The 10684-nt window shown below is 38.0% G+C and overlaps 1 protein-coding gene across 3 annotated transcripts in view; it reads right to left on the bottom strand.

The window, feature by feature from the left end:
* Positions 1 to 470: 470 nt before the first annotated feature.
* The window catches only part of LOC109053997 (forkhead box protein N3-like), a 35321-nt gene continuing 25107 nt past the window's right edge, over positions 471 to 10684 (bottom strand). For all 3 annotated transcript variants that reach the window (XM_042746370.1, XM_019071316.2, XM_042746369.1), the window contains exons 3-6: positions 5229 to 5377; positions 3493 to 3551; positions 2167 to 2275; positions 471 to 1071 (exon numbers count right to left, since the gene is read on the bottom strand). In XM_042746370.1, the coding sequence (XP_042602304.1) occupies positions 579 to 1071; positions 2167 to 2275; positions 3493 to 3551; positions 5229 to 5377 (810 nt within the window). In that variant the 3' untranslated portion in view covers positions 471 to 578. The remainder of the gene's footprint in view (positions 1072 to 2166; positions 2276 to 3492; positions 3552 to 5228; positions 5378 to 10684) is intronic.

Here is a 10684-nt window from a genome sequence, read left to right as displayed (position 1 = left end):
TTCAGAAATTAAACCACGCCCATCACAATGTAAGAACTACGTATTTTTAAATCAATCAATAAACCCAGACCAAGACAACTGAGCGTCACGTCACTGACCCAGATATTCATCTGATGTTATTCTGTAATATAGGTTGGTATCTCTACTTTTTGAACCGATTATTGGTCTTACTAAGTGTGCATGGATTAGCTGCACTTTCATCAACAGGTTTCATATCTTTGGCACACTTGAGAGCAGCATAAAAAATCTCTCAACTCACCTATCTGAACTAAAATAAAAGCAACAACACAACAAAATCAATTCAAATTTTCCGTAAGCCAAAATAAATAAAAAAAAAAACATTTTTCACCTCAAATGACCCAAATTTTACTATGGCTTTTTTCCCTCTTCACACACACACACACACACATTCGCACATTCACACAAAACAACATGAACATGAGAATCTTTCACCCTGGAAATCAAATTTGACAAGGGACAACAGTGATTTTATTGATATTGCAACAACTGACTAGAATTCACCTGATATCCTGGAACAGAAGTATTTAGATCTGTGTTAACGGGATTTTCGTTCATTGCTAATCATTGGCTTCCTCTTTCAGCTCTTTCTTACACGTACGCAGAGCGTTTTTATTCACGCCGGTGTGCACGCCGGCCAGGTGAAGCAACGACCCTGCCGCCTCCTTCATCTCCTCGTCTTCCTCCTCTTTGACCAGGAGCTTTTCGGCCCGTCTCTTCTTCAGGGGAAGCGTGTCGCCGGGGGTCCGCAGGTGACCTTTGGTCCACAGCAGTCTTCTGCGCTGGAGCAGCTGGGAAGGAGGTGGCGTGGCATCCAGCGGAAAGTCTTTTTGCTCCTCCTTGACCTCAGTGAGCGTCGCCTCCTGACCGGGGCTGTAGGCAGAGAGGGAACCCTGAGTGGAGCAGGAGGAGAGGGAGGAAGAAATGTCCCCCGTTGTATTTAGGGACTGTGAGCTGCTGTATGTGTGGTCCTCCTGCTGATCATCGCTGGGTGGAGGAGAGTCAGAGCGCAGGCTGTTTTTACCCCGTGTCAGATAGTCACCCAGGGCTGATCTGTTAAGAGGAAAATCATTAATAAAGTTACACAGATGCTATTATTCAATATGACGCGCTGTGTATTCAGGGTATATATGGTGTGTTACGTTATGGGTGGTAATCAATAAATGGCTGATATTACAATTTGAAATTAATTAAAAATGAAATAATAAAACTAAAATGAGTCATTTAAAATGCTACATGTGAATAATATAATATACAGTATAAAACATGATTATTCAGTTTGAGATTTGCTAAGAGCACTATTCTATGGAAGCCCGTTTATGCCAATGAATAAAAAATAAAAAAAGGTTATTGTGAGTTTATATCTCGCAATTCTGACTTTATAACTCGCAATTTTGAGTTTGTATCACGCAATTCCAAATTATGAGATAAAAAGTCACAATACTTTTTTTTTTTAATTCAGTGGCAGAAACGGGCTTCCATACTATTCAGTAAGCATTAGATATACTGTAAATGTAATTACATGGAAAATAAACATATCCATTTAAAAGACCAATACTGGAAAACATCCAAAATATAGTATTTGATCTTTGTCTTTATTTTATATTTTATTTTATATTATTTTTTGACGTTTTATTACATTAGTTCTTGTTTTAAGCACATATCTAACAAAATTTAGTTTTATTTTTTTATAGATTTATGGAAAAAAAAAATTGTATTGAAAAAATATTTTAATGGCATAAAAAGACAAAACGCATTTTGTGTTTTTTTTAAACAGCTTTGCATTCTTCTGTAAGCTCCATTTATATGAATTAAAGACATTCCCTAGTAATTATTAATATTATATAATTCAGTTTCATTTTAGTTTTATGTGCTTTTGCCATTTTTATTATTGTAATGTTTTAGTACTTCATTTAATCTAATTTTATTATTGTTAATATCTCTATTTAGCTTTCATTTTTGTTAATGTTTTAGTTTTTTTTTTTATTTCATTTGGTACATTTTTGTACTTCAAATAAAATTTCACTTCAGTTAATCTAATATTTATATTTTATTTTATTATTTGTATTTTAGCTTTTTTTCAATTACCAAAATGATTTCAATAGTTGAATTAACAATAACAACACTGATGGAGAAGGATATACTAACCTCACGGCTGTGGTCCTCTTGCTCACAGGACTCAAAGGAAGGGGTCTGATAACCGGAAAGAGCCCCTGAGCGGCAACCCGTGAGCTGTGCTGTATCACTCTCTGTGGAACTGTGAAAAACAAACCCCAATTACAACACAGAGAAAATATACCGGACTGGATTACATTACTCCTATTCAACTGCAGAACACACAGTCTGTTCGCTCAACTGATTTGTGCTCCTCTCTACATTACTGATAAATATCTTAAAGAAATGCTTATGAGAACTGAAATATAAAAGTAGGATGGACACATTATAAACCATTTCACCATAAATATTAGTCAATAACATGTTCGCTCAACTGATTTGTCGAAAGGTCAATAATAGTATTCAATCCACTGCTACTGGTTTCACAGCAGGCTAAAAAAATAGAAAAGGGATTCTCCAGTGAATCCCCTGAGAGCGAATAAATGATGACAGAAGTTTCATTTTTGAGTAAACTATTGCTTTAAGGGACACGACAAAAAAAGCCTTCACAGGTGTCCAGCCACTCACAAACTGTAAGCTAGTAGCAAGTTCAAGTGAAGTGGCCTTGAGCTAAGACTGTCCAGTCGAGCAGTTGACACACACACACACACACACACACACACTGAGCTCTTTGCTTTTATGTAGACAGCCATCAAGACATTCACATCACTCAAATGTGACTCAAATCATTCAGCCACTTTTCACAGGCATCTCTGCCTCCATTATTCCATTATCAAGAGCAGATGAGAAGAGAGAGGAGCCACTACAGACAGATAATGTATCCATTTCCCTCCATTTAGCTGCTCGCGGTGGAGTAGAGAGAAAGCACCCTGATTGGAATCGAATGGACATTTAAACAGCCGGGACACCAACAGGGAGCGAAAGAGAGAGAGAGACAAACAAACAGATGGACTGAAAGAGAGATGAAGGAGCAGTTGTGGGAAATGAGAGAATCAGTGGTAAAAAAAAAAAAAAAAAAAAAAAAAAAAAAAAAAAAAAAAAAAAAAAAAAAAAAAGGAGTACACAAATTACATTTTAAAATATACTAAAATTGAAAACTGTAATGTAAAATTTATTACTGTTTTCTTATATTTTTGATCAACTAAATGCAGACTTGATGAGCGTAAGAAAAAAAAAAACATTTTAAAAATCATACTGACCCTAAACTTTTGAATGGTAGTGTATTTTCACTATAGGATAATTTATCAACAGTGAGAAGTACATGGTTTCAAAGCTAATAAATTGATTAAAATCCACAAAACTTTTGATTATAATAGAGTCTTTATGAAACAGATTAGACAAAATGACAAGGGCTTTTACCTTGTAAGAGCACTCCTCCATTCTTTCTGAAGAGTGGACTTCCTGGCCATAGTGGAGGACTGAGGGTTATAAACAGAGCGAGAATGAGAAAGAAAATCCAGATACTGTGAAAAGCATTGAGTGATAAAATCACATAATGAAAAAAACTTTTGTTTTATGAACTTCTGAAATCCTATTCAAAGTCAGATAAAAGCAGGGGAGGAAACTCTAAGTAAATGAGATATGATGGTGTGGAATGCAAACTGGAGACTGAGAGGTAGAGCTAGAATCTAATTGAACTAGTACAGACTTTCTGGCGAGGCTTGGAAATCCCATTATTTCCATGATTACTCATTATAGACTGTCCAGAGCAATGGATCCAAATGGCTTGTTCTTCCAATAACAATCGATATTATCCTACAACTTGGATTGACTCACTGCTTTAGTCCTGCGGAAAAACTGCGGAGCTTGGCCACTTGGTGGCGCTTTAAGAGGGACAAACAAAATTAGCTACAAGTACGCAATTTGTCCTATCAACATGAAAATTGGTATGCATGGTCTTGGACCAAAATGCCACAAGTGTCTATAAGGACAATTGCATATCTCAAAAAACATGGCAGCAATAGGCCAAGAAGTTTGAGCTCCTATTAGACAAGGTTAATGGAGGTCGATGGGACTGAAACTCAGTGGTTCTGTTTGACTCATAGCCCTAAAGGTCTGTGAGAAATTTGAAAGAAATCGGCCACTGAGGGGGTGATATCACATTTTTCCAGGGCGTAAAAGATTGTATATTTTGTGTGGTTTTTCACACATACATGGAGAAAAAGATCGGAGATGGAGATCGAAACAGCAGACACTATAACAGTCATAATAGTTAAAAATCTTATTTCTATCGTAATCATTTTGAAAAATCATTTTGTCAGCTTAAACCCCGAATCTTTCTTACAATTGACTGCAAGCTCGCAATAAGATCTGCCTCCATCCAATCCGTAACTACCCAATCCAAAATAAAATCAAGGAAAAGGCAAGAAAACAGGCACCTGACATCAACTGTTGCTATGGAGTTTAGTGTTGATAAGCCTATAATGTATTTCTTAGCACTAACTGTCTGTCCTATCTCTGTTTTTTTTTCTTCTTTTGCCAGACAAATAGCTTTGTGCTACTGTTCCACCTGTCTTATGCATGTGTTGCCATGGAGGTACTCTGGTCGTCACAGCAACAGCAGAGGAGAAGAAACGACTTGGGAAGGGCAAGCATGTGCCGTTTCTTTACATCCCACAGATTCCCCAGAGGACCATGTCCAGTTGCTGACAAAGTGTTCAAGAATGAGTGAGGAACTGACCCAAAACCCTCACACACTGGATCAATGTGTTCTTCACAGGAAGGTCATAAGAAAGGCCACCAAAGAAAGGCTTGTATGTGATCTTTCTTCCCTTCTGGCTTCCTATCTTTTTCTTTCTTAAAGATAAAGAGAAGATTTGTTTAATCCAAAGCTCTTGTACGGTTAAAATGATTCTTGCCATGGTAAGTCACATTTTGTTATTCCACACTAACACTTATATTTAGAAATGGAAAAGTCTGGACTAGGATTTTCAGGGCCACACAAAATGGAAAGTGTGAATGAAAGTACCAGAAGAAAACAAACCGCCAAACAGGGAAAAAGCAATAACTGGTAGGTGCAGAGGAAAAGAAAAGAAAGGAAAAAGCAATGGATGGCCAAAAAAAAAAAACCCCTAGGTGATAAATTGAGGCGTTACCTGTGGTATTGCTGAGGAGAGGCAGACGGGGAGGTAGAAGGTTTTGGAAGCCGAGGGGAATACGGATGATATGGAGTCTTCTTCAGCGCCTGAATCAGATTGTGTCTGTAGTCAGGATCAATAGACCAGAGAGAACCTTTTCCTATGCTCTGAAATACAAAAAAAAGAAAGAACTGTCATGATACACCTCGATATCTTTATCAAGATTAACAATATTACGAGATACTTTATAGCAAGGGTGGGCCACTCTGACACTCTAGATCCACTTCCCAGCAGAGTTTAGATCCAACCCTAATCAAACACACCAAAGCAAACCAATCAAGGTCTTCAGGATTTCAAGAAAGCTACAGGCAGATGAGTTTGATCTGGTTTGGAGCTAAGGACCACCCCTAGAGTGAAGTGGACCTCAGCTGTCAGTGTTGTGGTGTAACTAGTTACGTGTAGCGGCATTATATAAATTAATTACAAAAAAGTAACTGAAATCCATTACAGAAAGAAGCAGCATAAAGCACTGGATGGATCCTTGCACACTGAGTTCACAGAAATTGGTGGTTTTCTTTTTACTATGTGGCTCCAGTATCGCTAACAAAGCATCAGACGAAGCCACTGACATCCTGAAGTAAACTTTGAATCGCCCTGCTCCTTAATAAGGAGGGGGAACTCTCCTTCCTCTCTATATCTCAGGATTGGATGGACCCAATATTTCTTTCTTTTCCTCTTTTTAAGAAGCGAGAGGACAAGAAAATCATCCTCACTGCTTGAAGACTCCATTTAGAATTGTTTTGCGGACTCAGTGTGCAAGGTTTCTGTGTGTGGCGAATTTTTAGGATGACGAGTACGAAAAAACGCATACAAAAATTTCAGACTCAGTGTGCAAGGACCTTTACTTGCAAGGTGGGCTAAACTGGAATTGGTACTGAAGTCTTAAAGAGCCCCAATCTAAACACAGATTTGAAATGGACTCACTTTAGCCTGATGCTCTCAAGAACCTTCAAAGTTTATTTTGAAATAAACTGTACATTATGACTGATTACTTTTTTGCGAAGTATGGAGCAAAAGCGGGGAGGAGGATTAGACCTAGCACTCGAGATCCTCGTTGTCTAGTGAATAAAGGGTCACCTTTAAAACTGCCTCAACAGGCAACACTGGCAAATATTTTAGATCAAAGAAGCCGTTCTCCACATAATTAAGCTGTCTGCCCTCCATCGGGGGCTTCCAGAGCCACATTTCACTTTACCAAAAAACACAACTAACACAAGGCATGAAATTCAACCCGTGCCGCTTTGATCTCGGTTCTCGTATTAAGCACATAGATAAGTGAGTCGGGATGATGAAAGCACTCTGATATTACCGTAGTTATAGCAATGATCAGCAGTGTTTACCGACACACTACACAAGGCAATTAAGGGAAAGGTTTGATTAGACGGGCGCACAAGCTGCCAATTGCCAAAAGGTTGGGGGAAGCAACTTTATTTCATGTATCTGTGTGTGTGTGTGTTTGTGTTTTCCACATTGCTGGAGGAGCCATTGGCCCAGCGTGCCGTTTCCACCTGGGGTGCAGGATAATTCAAATACACTCCCCATGACTTCATTCATAACTTCCCCCACCAGTCTTCCATCTGCCCTCAATTAGCTATCAACACGCCTGCAAAACAACATCACACATCATTCACCGGCTCCGGCACGGCATCCGGGTACGGCTCCAGCTCACCTGCCTGCCAGAGCTGCACGACCCCTCTCTACAGGAGACAGAGGAGGAGCAGACATGCACCTGTGGTTTCACTGGTCTCCAAGGCAACAAGTAGAAGAGAGGGATGGTTGGTTGTCTGGTTGGAGGGTTTGGCACGAGTATCTCAGTCTACATGGAGACAATGATGGCGCTTTAAAACCAGCCCAGACCGTGTGCTAATCTTTCCCAACCGTAGTAAATGAGGAAAGCAGATCTCTGCCACAGACTCTACGCTCAGAGAGCCAGAATACATGATTGCCTATTTTTAAAAGAGAGGGTTTCTACTCATGGCTTATGAAGTATACACACATTTTCATGAATGTTAAAGGGGTCAAATCACGGAAAACTGTATTTTCCACTTTTGGAAACTAAGCTGCAATTATGGCTTCTTCAGAAATCCGCATGGCTCTATTGACACAACCTCATTTAGACAAGACACCCTATATATTATATTAATGCTTATTCAGTATTTAGGTCAACCCTAGTATGAAGTGCACCTGCGCAAAGAGAGGAGTTTGTCTGGTTAGAAATAATTCACCACAACAAAAAACACTAAAAAAAATATATGTTAAACAAATATAAATGAAAAATAAATTTAAATATTCTAATTCATTTAAATATATATTCATAAAAAACCAACCGTATTTCATTAACTGATATAATGTTAATATACCAACCTACTGAAGTACTGAAATCTGTTTTATACCATTGTAATATCAACAAAAGCAGGTGGTGAAAAGAAAGTCACATGATGAACCAAAGCCCATCACAAGCAGCTTTTAAATACTAAGATATATAGAAGGTGCACAGTGTCATTCACACAAACACTAATAACCATAATGGTAACACACATGAAACTGAAATAATGCAATAAACATTCATTTAACAACATTAGGTGTAACACACATCCCTAATATACAGAATTGATAAGAACCATCAAATGTGAAATGCAACGCATTCTGGGAATGTAAATTTACATTTTTTCACTGTAACTTATACAATCTTTTTCTACTTTCAAAAACTGAATATTACTGTAACTTACATGTAATGTCCAATACAGTTTTTCACTGTATATAGTAGGGGAACTTACCGTTAACCAATTAACAGGTTTTTACTGTAGCATTTTTACAGTCTTTTATCATTAAAAATCGCAGTCTTTTTTTTTTTACAGTGCACAACATCTGGACCTGAAAAGCATCTGAAAAGGATGCCATGCATTCTTACAAAATAGATAACAGCAAATGACTCATTATATGGTAGTAGATGTTTTTGCCAACCTCTTTAAAAGTATGTAATGGACAGTCACCACTTCAAGGGTTTGGGACTGTGTGCATTACTTTTGTGCCATCAGCCAAACAGCGTTCTCACAACTCAATTTTGCAGCTTTCGGAGTGTTTAGCCACATGGCTTTTACAGCTCACGTGATTGGCTCAAAAAAACCTGGATGAAGAATGAGTTTCCATGAGCCTGCTTTGGAGGGTTGTGTGTGCAAGCCAAACTAAAACGATTGGGAACATTAACAAAATGTTTTCTCCAAGCATCATAGACACCCTTGGGTTAGCAATTATAACATTTACATACAGAATACTTAAAGGTACAGAAACAAAAAACAGGCTGCTTAATTAAAAGTTCCAGACAGAGGGTAAAAACGGTCAGGTAAAACTCGAATTTAGCTTAAGCAACCTTGACTAACATTATAAGAGGACCTCAGGGGGAAAAACAGTGTTAAAAAGTGTAAAATATGATTCCTTTGAAACACACACACAGAGTACTGAAAATGGATACATGTTAAAATGCTAAATTGCTAAAATGTTTAGTACTCAAGCTAAAAATGGAGTGCGGACACATTTGTTATCTTTACCCTGTGGTGTATGGCTGGATCTTTGACGACTGAGGCTTGTAAGAAAACTGGGACTGATCTACCTCAGCATTCAGTGTCTAAACATCTGCTATTGAGTAACACACTGTGAATCATTATACTTAGTCTGCTGTTAAACCACTAGTTTCCCTTCTGAAGTGTGTGAGACTTAATACCATTTTTAAACAAATCAAAAGAGGCTATTGATATAACAACATCAACAAAACAAAAAAACCAACACAAAAAAATCTTTACAAAAACAAAACTAAATCAAACAATCAAACACACATAAAAACGAAACTAAATTCAGTTAATTCCCTACATATCACAACCCATATATATATATATACTGTATATATATATATCTCCCAGCCTATGTTGCCTATATATAACAGTCTATATTAGAAGGGTTGTATGTCAATTTCAATAGATTAGTTTGATCTTATATATATATATACTGTATATATATATATATCCCAGCCTATGTTGCCTATATATAACAGTCTATATTAGAAGGGTTTGTATGTCAATTTCAATAGATTAGTTTGATCTTCTGCCAAATATTTACTTTATTTTGTACTCAGTGAAATGTGATACAACTGGTCAAGTAACCTGAACTTTACCCATCAAAACAGATCGCTGTGCTTCATGCCACTTCCCTTAAATGCTCCCACATTTTACCCACACACACATATACAGATCTGCTCACACACATAGCAACGCAGCCAATCAGTTTTGCTGTTGCTACAGAAACAGCATGCTTTTCACGTCAACTACAGCTCGGTTGCTATGGGAATACATATACACGGAAAACTCTTTTGGTCGTAGTTAAGAACCAAATGACAGGATGATGGCTTAGACAGGTACAAACACTCTTACAGGCGCACACATACATAACACAAACACACTCTTGCAGGCGCACACATACATAACACAAACACACTCTTGCAGGCGCACACATACATAACAACAAAAATGCACTCTTGCAGGCGCACACATACATAACACAAACGCAATCTTGCAGGTGCACACATACATAACAACACAAACGCAATCTTGCAGGCGCACACATACATAACAAAAACGCACTCTTGCAGGCACACACATACATAACAACACAAACACACTCTTGCAGGCGCACACATACATAACAACACAAACATACTCTTGCAGGCGCACACATACATAACAACACAAACATACTCTTGCAGGCGCACACATACATAACAACACAAACACACTCTTGCAGGCGCACACATACATAACAACACAAACACACTCTTACAGGCGCACACATACATAACAACAAAAACGCACTCTTGCAGGCGCACACATACATAACACAAACACACTCTTGCAGGCGCACACATACATAACACAAACACACTCTTACAGACGCACACATACATAACAACAAACACACTCTTACAGGCGCACACATACATAACACAAACACACTCTTGCAGGCGCACACATACATAACACAAACGCACTCTTACAGGCGCACACATACATAACACAAACACACTCTTACAGGCGCACACATAGATAACAAACACACTCTTACAGGCGCACACATATATAACACAAACACACTCTTACAGACGCACACATACATAACAACAAACACACTCTTACAGGCGCACACATACATAACACAAACACACTCTTACAGGCGCACACATACATAACAAACACACTCTTACAGGTGCACACATACATAATAACACAAACACACTCTGCAAGAGCAAGCTGTGCTATTTGTTAATCTTTTCATCTGTTTTGATGTCAGTGTACAATTTTATCATTTGTTATATCTAAACAAAAAAAATCATGATTGCATTTTGATTACCGGTATAGTCATGCATT

Source organism: Cyprinus carpio, chromosome B20 (assembly GCF_018340385.1).
Source record: "Cyprinus carpio isolate SPL01 chromosome B20, ASM1834038v1, whole genome shotgun sequence".
NCBI classification, from domain to species: domain Eukaryota; kingdom Metazoa; phylum Chordata; class Actinopteri; order Cypriniformes; family Cyprinidae; genus Cyprinus; species Cyprinus carpio.
The sequence above is the reverse complement of the archived record's forward strand: the minus strand, read 5'-3'. Positions and strand labels throughout refer to the sequence as shown.